The sequence below is a fragment of the Onthophagus taurus genome, chromosome 2 (assembly GCF_036711975.1).
Source record: "Onthophagus taurus isolate NC chromosome 2, IU_Otau_3.0, whole genome shotgun sequence".
Lineage (NCBI taxonomy): Eukaryota > Metazoa > Arthropoda > Insecta > Coleoptera > Scarabaeidae > Onthophagus > Onthophagus taurus.
Window position 1 is genome coordinate 3,673,226 of NC_091967.1, and position 15,176 is coordinate 3,688,401.

The 15,176-nt window shown below is 35.0% G+C and overlaps 1 protein-coding gene across 2 annotated transcripts in view; it reads left to right on the forward strand.

Annotated features, from left to right (window-relative positions):
* The window catches only part of LOC111415144 (disintegrin and metalloproteinase domain-containing protein meltrin), a 75,708-nt gene that overhangs the window by 14,243 nt on the left and 46,289 nt on the right, over window positions 1–15,176 (forward strand). The window contains exon 2 of one of the 2 annotated variants that reach the window (XM_023046684.2): window positions 7,469–7,498. The exons of the other annotated variant lie outside the window; for it this stretch is intronic. Within the exon in view, the coding sequence (XP_022902452.2) occupies window positions 7,469–7,498 (30 nt within the window). The remainder of the gene's footprint in view (window positions 1–7,468; window positions 7,499–15,176) is intronic. 2 annotated transcript variants of the gene reach the window in all.

Below are 15,176 nucleotides of genomic sequence, written 5' to 3' on the forward strand. Positions count from 1 at the left end.
GCGTTCAAAGATACCAGGAATTTGTTTTACTGTGTCTAATGCGTTACTAATTTTATTCTTCAAATCCTGCACATTTTGAACGTCTTCAGAATAAACAATTTGTTTTAAATGTCCCCAAAACCAAAAATCTAACGGATTTAAATCTGGTAAACGAGGTGGCCCTCCTCGGCCAATCCACTTATTGCCAAATCTGTTATTTAAGTATGCTCGAGTAGCGCGTGCATAATCGTGCATAAAGTAGCAATCTTCTAGAATTTGTTGAGGTAATTCGTCAAATGCCTCTGTAAGGTGATTTTGTAAAAAATGTATGTAGGCATCGGCTGTCAATCTCTTTGGAAGAAAAAATGGACCTAATAACTGATCAACTATAACTCCAGCCCATACATTAACACTGAATCGCCACTGATAATGAGTTTCTAGTATTGCATGGGGATTTTCATCGCTCCAAACGTGCGCATTATGAATATTAAAAATTCCGCTTTGAGTAAATGTTGCTTCATCCGTAAATACAATGTTTATGGGAAAGTCGACGTTTACTACCTCTTCCTGTATGGCCCACCTACAAAAAATCTCTCTTTTTTCGCCATCATTTTCTGTTAGAGCTTGAACGGTGTTGTAATGATAAGGATAAAGCAACTGCTCCCTTAAAATGCGCTGAACGGTTGTTTTGTTAATGTTTTCTTGTGCAGAAATTCTTCTAATGCTGGTTGAGGCATTTTCATCGACTCTTCTCAAAACTGCTTCTTCTAATTCCACCGGCCTTGTGTAAAGTCTCTCAGTGGAATGGCTGTGGGTTACGCTTCCCGTTTCTTTTAATCTGAGAAATAGTCTGCTAAAGGTGTGACTATTAGGCAATCGTCTGTTCGGGAACCTTTGCGCGTAATGACGAGCTGCTAACGACGCATTTCCATCAGCTAGTCCGTAACAATACACCATATCCGCCATATCTTCCTTGGAGTAATTAATAGGAGCCATACTTAATAGTTTTATTAAATTAAATAGTAAAATAATAATTTCGTGAAGTATTATTTTTTTTGATTAGACCAAGGACAGTAGAATCTAACAGGACTGCTACATGCATTGTATTTTTGTAGCCCACTACGGGTTGGTTGCCCGCACTCTACGTCACACTATTTGCCACGCCCTGTTAACTGTCATTCAGTACTATGCGTTTGTTGTGTGTTTTTAGAGATTTAGAGGTTACATGATAGACATTAATACGTCTAAAAAAATAAAACTTCAAAAATAATATGAATACGTCTACGATATAACCTCTAAAAATACACAGCAAACGCATAGAGTTGGGCGTGGCAAATGGTATAACGTAGTTTGCGGGCACGTTGTCACAACAATGAATGTAGCAGTCCTGTTAGATTCTACTGTCCTTGGATTAGACAACTTATCGTAATCATAGTAACGACTTAATTATTATAAAAGCAAATTTAAATTCACGATGTTAACAAGATCAACTTATGAAACTAAATCTTTGAATATCTCGAAAATGGTCCATTTTCGGACCTATTTTTGATCATAGAATACGCTGATGCAGTTTTGTACAATCGTTGCGGGACACCCTGTATAAAAGAATATATATTGTTTATATTAGTATTACAAGGTACAAAAATAAATAAATTTAGAGCGATCGGTGAACTCCCATTTCTTTTACAAGTTAAAATTAATTAATCTGTTTCTTGATTTACTTTTTACTTGAAATAACGACGAAAAAATTGTTCACAAAGATATGTGGTTGGAAAGGGTATTAAAATTTGCAAAGCTGTTTTTCCTAAATTCGGCGATTCATTGAAAACGTAAGCCCAGAACTCAGACAGATTTTTTTCTTTGAAAGCCATATGAAACTCTCTATTGGTAACTAAGTCAAGAAAATCTTCTTCCTTGACCTCCATGTCCATATAATCTTTGATAATAAACGGATTACGAATCCATGCCTTACTTCTGACAGGAAGTGGAAAATATTCTCTAAAGGTGCGTCTTAGATTTGCCAAATAATTTTCTTTTAGAAGTGTATCTTCAGATATGTTTAAAAATGTGGACAAGTTTTGAAATGATTCCACATTTCCGCTTTTGAGTCGATTCTCCCATAATTTCAGTTTCAAAATAGTTTTTTGTCTTCTACTTAGAAACAATTTACATTTGCACCTTGTAATTTTACATTCAAATCATTGAGATGAGTAAAGATGTCGGATAAGTACGCCAGTTTGATAAGAAATGTAGAATTGTTTAAATTTTCTGGGGAAATTTTATCAGAACGATGGGATTGAAAGCGTTGTTACATTGACTTCTTTACATAATTCCCAAAATCGACTCATTCTTTTGCTTTCGAAAGCCACCTTACATTTGTATGCATTAGCAGTGTATAGTGATCGCTTCCCATTTCTTTGCATAACTGTGAAAAAAGCCGCTCTACTTTTAATAAAATTTATTATTCCGATACGCAATGGTACCACTCTGCAGATGAAGATACTTACTTTATTCTCGCCTTCAGACCTGTTATTCTTCCGGACATAGCTTAGGCACATTTCGCCCAATCGATTTTATTTTTATTGAAAAACGTATTTAATTTTTCAACAATTTCTTCTGCAGTATTGGTAATTAAGAAATCTACAAAGAACAGGTCTTCGAGAACGGCATCTTCATGCTTGTATCTTACACAGTACAATAAAACTGCCTGACTAGTTACGTCCGTTGATTCATCCAACTGTATAGCAAACCAAGGTGATATACGAACTCTTTGTATTAATTGATCTTTTATGTTTTCTGCCATACTTTGAATTCTTCTTTGCACTGTATTGTTTGACAATGGAATTTGTGTAATTTCTTTGGCAGCTTGATTATTGCAGACACCATAATTTTTGCTGCTGGTAATATGAGATCTTCAGCAATAGTATGAGGTTTACCTTTTTGAGCTATTAGTTGACATACCTTAAAGGAGGCCATTATGGTTGAATTGTTTGATGCTGGTATTGCAATATGGGACACGCTTATTTGAATGTTCTTCAATTGTTGTTCTTTCTTTTTAAAAAAGTCTGGGTTTTTTTGCTGAAACTCTGGGTGCTTTGTTTCAAAATGGTGTCTTAACTTAGCTGGTTTCATAGAATCATTGACGGATCTTCTTCTTGACAGGAAGAGTAGCCGAGTAATTTGGATTACGGGAAGAAATAGTTTCGTTGTTACTACATGTTGATGCCGAATTAGTCGAAAGGTTTTCACCAGTGCCCTCGTTATCATGATCGCTTCTTGTATCACCTAAACAAGTACCGCCACTTAGATCTTGATTCCCCGTTTTTTTGTAATTTCGGAATCAACATTGCTCTATAAAGGTAAATAATATTGCAATACTACTTGCAGAAATTGTTTTCTGTAAAACTAACTTCAAAGTTTTATTACTGAATGTATTGTACTGTATAATAAGAAAGTAAAAATGTATTCGTCTTTGCAACATCTACTCACCAAATATTGCTTGAAAAATGTCAATATTGAGTTTGGTTACTTAATTTAATAATAATAATAATAAGTTTATTGCCACATAGTTAATACAAGAGAAAAATAATATATATGTATACATAAATGAATAAGTAATGCATGTTGACAAAAGGTCAGTTTATCGCCAAAGGCGATGTCTTCCAAAAGACCCAACCAGCAACGTATGTAAAAAAAAATCAATATAGCTATATAAATAATTCAACATGTAAGCAAAAAGAAGAAAAAGAGCAAAGAGGAAAAACAACACAACGAGTACAGTTGATAGAGAGGAAGAGAAAGAAAAAGAGGAGAGAAGCAGGCGATATCAATAGTTAGATTCCGATAATTGTAATGATAATAGATAATCCCTTAAGCAGACCTTAAATGTCAGAAAACTACGAGTGTTGCGTATTTCCATGGGTAAACTATTCCAAAGCTTTATAGCCTGCACCGTGAAGGATCCATGATATCTCTCGGTGCGATGAAGGAGAAATATAAGTAACGTATCAGACTGTGCTCTAGTAGGCAGACCGCGAGACGACATGAATTGAAAGTTCGTGTACAAGTATCCTGGGGTCCGAGAAGAAAGTATCTTATACAGCGTTGTCAGTATACGGAATAATCTGCGCTTTTCGACAGTCAACATTTGAAGGTGATTACGATATTGCGTAACATGGTCGTACTTACCCAGGTCAAAAATAAAGCGTAGACAGTTGTTCTGCAATCTTTCTAATTTGTTACGGAGGGTAATTGCCAGCATCAGCATAATCTATGTGGGGCAGTATTAATGAGTAACAGAGATTACGACGGACAGCAAGGGGAAGAAAACAACCAAGTTTACGCAAAGAATGAAAACAAAAATAGACCTTCCTACAAACAGACTGAATCTGATACCGCCAAGACAGCGCTGAGTCCATTGTCACCCCCAAGTTTTTGACCGTATTGATGAAATGTATAACATTGTCACCGAGTATCAGTTGCGTATCATTGGAAGAATAAAATTTTGCAAGTAAAGGTTTTGAGCCGAATGCTATAGCTTGCGTCTTGGCAATATTTAAACTCAGGCCAAAACATTTAGACCAGTCAAGTATCCTGGACAGATCATCATTAAGCCGCGCCATGGATACCGAAAGCTCATTCACAGTTGTTGATGTATAGATTTGAAGATCATCCGCATATAAATGATAGTTGCATGAAATGAATTTGGTAACACTGTTTATAAAAATTGGAAAGAGTAATGGACCCAATACACTTCCCTGAGGCACACCACTACGACTTTGAAACACAGAAGAAGAAGATGAATTGTCACGCACACAAAAGGAACGTTGAGAAAGGTATGATCTAAACCGAGTAACGCACTCAGGGGCAAAGCCCATAGCAGACAGAAACGACACCAGTAAGCTATGATCCACAGCACCAAATCCTTTGCTGAAGTCAAACTAACAGCAAAACTAACAAGGTTATTCGTCGATCGTCACAGCTACGCTTAATATCATCAGTAACCTTGATGAGTGCCGATGTGGTACTGTGGCCCGGTCGGAAACCAGATTGATTACATTACATTACATTACATAGAATACATATCAGGTAGGCGGACCAACCAACCTTGCACCGCGACCCTAAGGATCTATTGTACCCCGATAGATATCGTTATCAAATTTCACCGTGCAGTCCAATGCTCTTAACGAACATTAATACCTTGCTCGGCGAAAGGTCATTCAGATCTTTTGAGGAGATAAACTGCGACCCAAAAATCGAGAATCTGATACGGTTAACGGCAGGGCAGTAGCATAAAACATGCTCAACCGTCTCTGCTTGCTCCGCACATAGTTGGCATTCAACATCGTCGGCTAAACCCAACAAGTTGAGGTGTGCTTTTAATCGGCAGTGCCCAGTAAAAACACCCATTAGAACTTTTATGCTACTACGGGCAAGTCCTAAAATATTCCCGGGTTTGACAGTGGCGATGTTAATAAACACCTTAGCATGTCTCATTCCAGGAGAACTCGTCCACAGTAGGCGAAGTCTCTCTTCAGCCCACAGTCCAATCCTATATTTGGCCATCGCAAATGATACACCAACACACAAACGCTTCAGCGCTGCCATCTCGTGCCAGCTTATCTGCCGCTTCATTGCCAGCAACACCAGAGTGACCCGGGACCCAGATCAGAGAGACTCTGTTATCACAACTCAGTGTGTTTAATGTTCTCTTACAATCATTAACCAGAGCCGACACCGTTTTCACGGCTTGCAGCGCTTGGAGAGCAGCTTGACTGTCTGAGAAAATTCGTACTGTCATGTTCTTGACCCCTCTTTCAAGAAGGATTTTAGCACCCATGTCAATAGCAAATACTTCCGCCTGGAATACAGTACAGTACGTACCCAGGCTGTAGGCTTGCTTAATTCGAGGTGTCTGGCAGTATACTCCTGCTCCTACCCCTTCAGGTGTATTTGATCCATCTGTGTACAAGCAAATGTCTGCCCGAACCAGAGAATTTTCATTTTCGATCCAGGACTGCCGCTCAGGCAGTACAATCTGGTATCGAGCATTAATCACTGATAGTGATACCGCCAAATCTGACGGCATTGATAGCACAGTATCAGTGCTTATAATGTCTTCCGCAACCAGATTGATAGTCTGTAAGTAGTTTATGCTCATCAAGGTAATCCTGCACTTGATTGTACACCAAGCGTTCAAGTGCCTTAGATAATACGGAAAGTATCGATATTGGCCGAAAATCACTCAATCGAGTAGGGCACTTAATCTTAGGAATGGGAACAACGCAGGCCTGTTTCCAAATTGTAGGAAAGGTCGAAGACTCTATGGAGAAATTAAAGATATGAAGCAATGGTGGAGTAATTACGTCCAAGATGGGAAGGAGTTGCCTAACACTAACATCGTCAGCACCGACACTTGTAGAGCGCGTTTTTGCAACATGGTGAAAGAAAACCGAGAATTGACGAGAGCAGAACCACTGATAGTGAGCAATGTTGACTTCTTGATTGACTCGTCGTAATTTCTTCTTTCAACGATTTTTGCAAACCTTCACAACAAACACTTATAGATTTAAAAGAACAAGTAGAAAGAACTTATAACGACAAAATAGTCGCTAAGAAACAAAATAGGAATCTTAAAAAATCCCCCAAATGAGTAATATTACCAACCTCCATACCCAAAATGTCTTAGAAAACGTTACAGATTTCTTCTGAGAGTAATATTAATATAATCTATGTATACAATTAGTTAATTTCTTATGTTGTAGTTTAATTTTTTACTTTACAAATGTGCCGTGGATCCCCAGTATTGTTGCAGGGAGTCCTTTACTCAATCAATCACTGTTCTAGACCTTCAAAATTTATAAAGATCCCATAACAAAAAATTAAGAGATAATAAGAAATGAATAAACTGATCCATCTAAAAACTCTTTCACATTAATTAGACGGAATCAATCGACTATTACTTCAACTCTTACTCATCCATCCGATGAGAGTGTTCCATAGAACCTCAATTTAAATGAACGTGACGCTTTACTCTGGGCCTTTAAAACCAATTACGCACGTAGTTAATTATAGCGGTTAATTCGGTTCATCCGATGTATCTATGGGTGTCATTCAACTTTGCTCTCTCTTTCAATATGTTGATTACGTAATGCGATTCTAATATCAGTTTAAACGACCTCGGTTCGGTTTCTTCTTTTTTGGTGTGTAGTAGATGTGGAACGAAGTGTTTGAAATTTATGTAAAACGGCTGAAAATGAGGCACCATCTGCGGTTCTTGGACTTTGTAGGACAACTGGTTGGGGTCTAAATTTAAAAGGTTTTTTTTTTGGTGCTCAGAGGGTGGGTTGGGTTAATTAATGCTTAATTAAGGTCGAGAGGAACTTACTAAAACCACAGGAAGTTTTCGCAAAGACCATCTCATCTCTTTTTGCAGTGTTTGTTTGTATAATATATAAAAATATGTAATAATTTTTTCTTTCTTTTTTAGGTAAATTTAAACAACATTTGGATATAAGTAGTAAGTTTTATTTTAGTTAAAAATAAATTCGTTTACGCATTCAATATTTATTCAAGGTATGGTAAAATTAAACTTTGCATACGTTTGGTTTGTGTTGAATTAAATAAATTTGCAAACCAATTTTTGCGCGATTGTTTACGTTTATTACCGCGCTTGTTTCCGATTGCCAATTTTCGGAAATTGTGAGTTGGAAACTGAATCCCCGGCCTATTTTAGTTTAAACGAATACGACGCGACGACAATTGCCCTCCCTATTATTAGACGGTCGTTTCGAAATATTTATAGCACAAGATCCTTTTTTTATAAACGGCTTTTTTTCATTTTACCTCACCGGGGTATTTCCTGAATATTTTGTACGAAAGCTTTTCAAGAGTTATTTTGAGAGCTTTTTAATTTATTAAATCGCTTTGGGAAAGCCGAAAAGCGTATTAACATTGTTTTCACATTAATGAATTGATTAATTTATTGGGTTAGGTTTTAAAGGAGTTCTTTGTTCTCTAAAACCAGACTAAACAGTCCGTGTAAACGAAAACTGGAACAATATTTGCCTGAAAATTAGTGTCGGGGTTGTGAGGCCATTGTTCTTTCAACGCCCAACATCGTTATCAGTGTGGTTTACTGCTAATTACTTCCTCCTCTGAAGTATTACTTTAAAAATGTTTATGACAACCTGGAGATTAAAATTGCTTTACCCGTATATCTTTACTTCTTTTTGTAAAGATCAATAACCCATTTTATGATGGGAAATGACATTCTTAGAAATTCTTACACACATACATAAATAATACTAACTACCCTCATTACTTATTCTTGTCTAACAACAAAATTGAAGGTCCAAAAATATCTCCTTAAGCCACAACTGTCGTCCCCGGTCAAAATAAACGGTTATAGTCCCGTGGCACGAGCCTCACCGAATTCTCCTTGTCTTTCCATCGTAGACAACGTGGCTTATTTATCAAACAATCGAGACGAGACGGTTTAGGTCTCCCCTCGAAAGGAAGGAAGGCAACGGGCCGCGAAAAGGACCAGACGATGTTATCGAAGAGGAGGTACGCCTTAATTCGAACTGCCTATTGTGTACCGGTCAGGTCACTGCTACTGCTGCTGTTGACCTCCGCTCCAGGCCACAAACTAAACGAAGAAGATAGCAACAGACGAACTCGAAGCGTCCCTCGTATATTGGCCTCCAATTTAAAATCGTCTTAAGATGGTGTTATTTGGTCTCATGGTACTTAACCTTTCACCTTTTTAAAATTTATTAAGTGACGAAAGAAAAAATTTTTTTGTAATTCGCTACGGTAATGGAAGCTATAACAGTACTCAAACGGGTGCTGTAATGAGACTTATTACAGCATCCGATGCTGTAATGAGATTTTAGTAACATTTTATGGAACCAGTTCAAGTTGGTGACATTGGGTCATTAATTTTTCTAGTTTCCAATTTTTGTCTATGGATGTTTAAACACGTTCTTAACATCGAATACAAGGTCCACAATGATGAGGACATTGACTCTGAGCAATTTCTTGTATTTTGGGAGGCGTACATCAAACATTTTTTTTCAGGTGAATATATTTTGTGTTTTGACAGTTTCTAATTGTCAATTCAAAGTTTCTATTTTCAAGTGTTCCGGTGTTACCAACTGTTACATGCCTATTTCCCTACATTGCCAAAATTTACTTTATTTTTGTTAAAAAAAGTATAAAAACGCGAATTACAAAAAATAGCATAAAAAACACGTTTCATAAGACTTAAAGCACTCATTCATTAAAAAACTCGTGGCTTCGCCACTCGTTTTTCAAGTTGAATTCGTGCATTTCAAGCGTGTCTTACGAAACTTATTTTTTAATATACAGTAGAGCCCCGATTATTCGCGGAATTGGGTGGCAAGGGCGCCGCGGATAATAAAAATCGCGGATAACCCGAAAAAGACTAAAAATAAGGTGGAAACACAAAACATAATTCACCATAAAGACTATTTTACTTAAACCTTTGTACATATGTATTGTATCACTGTACTGTAAACAAAAACTGTACTGTAAAAAACTCAGTTACATCTTTTTAAAAAAATCGGTCACTAGCTTTTGCTTCTTGCTTTGGAAGCACCTTTTCTTTATTCTGGATTGTACGTTCCTTAGCATAAGTTTTTCTGCCAGATGTGCGTCGTCTTGCTCCTCTAAATATTGAAGCAATCCGTATACATGCTGCAAAACAGGTTCATGTGTCATCCGCGCAAACACCTCGCCTTCTTCACTTTCAATATCTTCGTTTTCTTCGTTCACTCCCATTGCTTTGTTTGTTATTTCTACGTCAGATAGTCGTTCAAACCCTGGCTCATTTTTGTCACATTCCAGCCACTCTTCTATGTTTTCTTGATTTACATTCTCACCTCCCGGAACGGATGTCACTCAGTCAATAAGTGCAGCGATAGGCATATCTTCATTATGTTCTTCACCAATGTTTTGGTTGACATTTACTTCAATATTTGAAAAGAATTTTCTCCCATGCAAACACAATATCGTAAATGCTATCCAAAATTGTATACATCTTCCAAAGCTGCTTAAAATCGTAACCTTCTTCAATTTTTGTTTTTACCAACTTTGTTCTGTATATCCTCTTCACAGTTGCAATGACCCCCTGGTCCATAGGCTGTATGAGCGCAGTAACATTTGGGGGCAAAAATTTTGCAAAAATTTGTTCATCAGAAGATTTAAGCACACTTGCGGCAGGGTGTGAAGGCGCGTTGTCAATTAATATAACGGCCTTTCTTGGTAAATTCTTTGAATCAAGGTGTTTACGTACTTGAGGCACAAAAATCTTTTCAAACCATTCTTGAAAAATCTGCTGGTTCATCCAACCTTTTTTTTGATTGAAATAATCGACTGGTAAATTGTCTGCTCTTGTCCCCTTAAAAGACCTTGGTTTCTTAGATTTACCGATTACAAGAAGTTTCAGTTTGTGGGTACCAGCAGCATTGCTGCATGGCAAGATTGTGATTCTTTCCTTGCTACTTTTGTGTCCTGCCGCTTTATGTTCACTTTTAAATGCTAAAGTGCGAGTGGAAAGACACTTCCAAAAAAGCCCTGATTCATCAGCATTATAAATTTGTTCTGGTGACAAATCTTCCGACATTACAAACTTTTCAAAATCATGTTGAAAATCGTCAGCTGCTTGTTGATCACCGCTCTGCTTTTCCCCATGAAGACCTATCTCCCTAATTCCATAACGTTTCTTAAAACGATGTAACCAACCGGACGACGCATCAAAATTTCCTTCCAATCCTAACAAATCAAAGAAGACTTTTGCTTTAGCTGCAATGTTAGGGCCGGATACAGGAATGCCTTCATTTCGCTCTTGAGCTAGCCACTCCGCTAATGCCGAGTCAAGTTCACTGCACGTGGATTTCTTCATTGTTTTTCGTTTTTTCATTCCAGAAACACTGTTTGAAACTGTTGCAAAAGTCAATAACTTTTCTTTTTGCTTTAAAACATCTCGCACTGTTGTTTCCCCAATCCCGTATTGTAAACACATCTGCTTTCTTGATGCGCCATTTTCTATTTTAGAAATCATTTCTATTTTTTGTGGAATCGTTAACACAACCTTCTTTCGTTTTTCAGCCATTATTTATTTCAGGAACAAACTAATAATCTGCTAATAACCACCGACAAAGAAACACGACTGTAGACGGTGTGACAAGTCGAAACATGCTTTAAAATGAGTCGAAACACACGTTCGTCTGATCAATATCGAGTGCAATTCGCATAAACACACGAACACATTTCGATATATAACGAAAATCAAATTAAATTTAAAAGAAAAGAATATTTCACAGCACTCGCGGATAATCCGCACTGCGGATAATCCGCTCGCGGATAATCGGGGCTCTACTGTACTATTATATGATGTCATCAATAGGGCACGGAACTTTTGTAACAAAACGATACGATTTCCCCCCTCCACTCGTTCTCAGCAGAAAATTTTATACAAAAGTTCTTCTAAATTAAATTCTAAATCGATTTTCTCAATAACAAAATATATAAAAATATATATATATAAATTTTTTTGAGATTATGTTCTTAATTATTGATCAAATCAAAAATTTTTATTAACAATATTTGTTTAGAATTACGTCAGGAACAGTGTTTATTAATACAATTTTTTGCTAACTTGAAATTTTAATTTCCCTCTGAATAGTATGCTATCAAAATTAATTATCTCAACAATTATTGTTTTTATTAAAAAATGTTTTGAATAAAATTTGTTTCAATTTCGATTTTGAATCAATTATCTTAATAAAAATTTTTTACATCTCTATTAATTAACCATCTAAGTATAATTATGTATAAAAACGGAAAAATTATTATTTTGAGGTTATCTTCTTAATTATTGATTAAATCAAAAAAAAATTGTTGACAAAGTTTGTTTAGAATTGTTTCAGGAACAATTTTTGTTAACACAATTTTTTTCTAACTTGAAATTTTAATTTCCCACTGAATAGTATGCTATAAAAATTAATATTTTTGAGGTTATATCCTTATTGTTGATTTAATCAAAAAATGTTGTTAACAAAATTTGTTTAGAATTGTTTCAGGAACAATTTTTGTTAATAGAATTTTTTGCTAACTTGAAATTTTAATTTCCCTCTGAATAGTATGCTATCAAAATTAATTATCTCAACAATTATTGTTTTTATTAAAAAATGTTTTAAATAAAATTTGTTTCAATTTCGATTTTGAATCAATTATCTTAATAAAATTGTTTTACATCTCTATTAATTAAGCATCTAAGTATAATTATGTATAAAAACGGAAAAATTATTATTTTGAGGTTATCTCCTTAATTATTGATTAAATAAAAAAAAATTGTTGACAAAGTTTGTTTAGAATTGTTTCAGGAACAATTTTTGTTAACACAATTTTTTTCTAACTTGAAATTTTAATTTCCCACTGAATAGTATGCTATAAAAATTAATATTTTTGAGGTTATATCCTTATTGTTGATTTAATCAAAAAATGTTGTTAACAAAATTTGTTTAGAATTACTTCAGGAACAATGTTTGTTAATAGAATTTTTTGCTAACTTGAAATTTTAATTTCCCTCTGAATAGTATGCTATCAAAATTAATTATCTCAACAATTATTGTTTTTATTAAAAAATGTTTTAAATAAAATTTGTTTCAATTTCGATTTTGAATCAATTATCTTAATAAAATTGTTTTACATCTCTATTAATTAACCATCTAAGTATAATTGTGTATAAAAACGCAAAAATTATTATTTTGAGGTTATCTCCTTAATTATTGATTAAATCAAAAAAATTGTTGACAAAGTTTGTTTAGAATTGTTTCAGGAACAATTTTTGTTAACACAATTTTTTTCTAACTTGAAATTTTAATTTCCCACTGTCCAACAGTATGCTGTTCTTTTAATCAAGATTTTCTGAAAACGAGTGGAGGGGGGAAATCGTTTTGTTACAAAAGTTCCGTGCCCTAGTCATCAATATTGGCGAGGTGTTACTTCCTTTTACATCAATTCATTTAGACCATTCATTATTTCATCAACCTTTAGGAAGAGAAAAGTAAGTAAGACTAATCCAGTGTTCATCTTGGGAGATATAAAGTGCATCCTCCTTAGTACACTTTACACTATTAACGCACTAATTTATCAAGTTACAAAGTAGTATCGTCGTAATCTCGACCAGATATAGTGCCTCTTATATTTTCAAAGATCTAACTATAAATCAGAATCAATGAACTCGATAATGTTATGTTATTATTTTGAATTTGAATTATTATCTTTAAAGAACAAAGCATTACCAGTCATACAGTAATGATACCATACATTTTGTTTAAGTGGACTCTATCAGATGTAAAGATTGGATCTTTTACAATCGATAGGAAGCAATGAATCAGTTTGGTTTGTAAGAGCGTCCGTTGCTCTATATATATTCGATTGTATGATAATCAGTTTGGTTTAATGTCAAATAAATAACGTGGTGGCATTTAAGTCTGTAAACAATGGGCGATGAATTTTTTGTTTAAATAAATTGACGAAGACGATATCTTAATGACCATTTATTGTAACTAAGATTAGTCACAATTGTAATATAAATTTTAATTAAGAAAGTGAATCATCGAAGGAAAATCATCTCCATTAATACAAATTTTCTTCGAAGCGTTTGTGAGTAACGTTATTTAACACTAATGTTTGTATTTATGTGATTCAGAATCATTAAATATTTCCGCAAGTAAAAACCAATGTTCCCATTTATGCATGATATACACATTATTTATCTTCTAGGTAATTTCCAAGAATTACTACCATGCACGTGTTTATAACGTTACTTGGACAAGACATTTTCTAAGCTGTATCTTATCGAGATTCAAGGTTTACACGAGCTCTCTAAATGATTACTTCGACCGTATCCGTTAAATTATTGCATTTTGCAATTTCGCCGTATTAAATAACACAATTCAATTTGTCTTTTTATATATTATAAGTTAAAGATTTCTCATATGGGATTATTACTCTTCGTTCTCTTCTTGCCTTGACATCTTTAAGCCTGTAAAAGTGTGAGTTTTTAGTTGACAATAAGTTCTCCGTTCAAAAAAGTTTTATTATATTTCGGTCTGGTGAGTTCGGTGCGAACGTTGTCCTAAATTCGTGGTTTGGTTCTTGTGAAATAAGCGGCTTACGGAGTGCAACAGGTAGAATGGGTCGAGCAATGAATTTAGTGTTTACGGTACAATCAATAATTTATTGTTGATGGCTTGCTCGTTTCGGTAACAGGATTTGCATTAGTCCTCGTTAATGGATGTGGGGATGTAAGAATTCATTGGATTTTAGCGTCGTAATTATTTAAATGTTTATCGAAAATCAAATCATATGAAACAAATCAACATCCTGCTACCAATCGAAAGTTCTTATCTAATTTAAATAAAGATAACAACTAATTGCCGGATAAATCGATTTATTGCGTAATTTCTTATCCTTAAAAGAAGCCTTTATTTTATTATAAGTTTGATACGAATTAAAGGGGAAATGAAATAAACTAGATGAACGTGTATCAAAAGACGAGGACGAACGGTTCGTTTCGCAAGCGAGGGAAACAATGAAGTTGTGCAGGAAACGAACCTATTGCGTTACGCCCAGGGCTTTGTGATTCACGGAATCACTTTACGAAATCCTTCTTTGGTCCCTACCCTAAGAACGAGGGAACGTTATACTTGTTATACTTTTATGTTTTTTTACCGACGCGACGACCCTAATTCTGGGTTTTCCTTTGATAGGTCAAACAAAGAACAAAAGTCAAGGACAAAGTTATTTATTAAGTCAATTCTAATGCTAAAACAACGAGAAAATGAATAATTTGCGGTTAATTAAAAACACTGTGTTGTTGCCTACGTCTAATTTTAATTAATGTATGAATATTTTGTACTTTATTTAAACTGTCTCATACGAGATAAAAGATCTTGGTTATATTTTGTGATATCGTTTTGGTTCTCTACGTATAAAACGATTCCATGGGGGAAGGCAGAAAGAATGTTGTGTGATAATAGGAAAAATGTTGGTTGAGAGATATCAGAGGAGCGTTAATAGATGTCGGAGATGATATGTTATCATTAGGGCACGGAACTTTTGTAACAAAACGATACGATTTCCCCCCTCCACTCGTTCTCAGC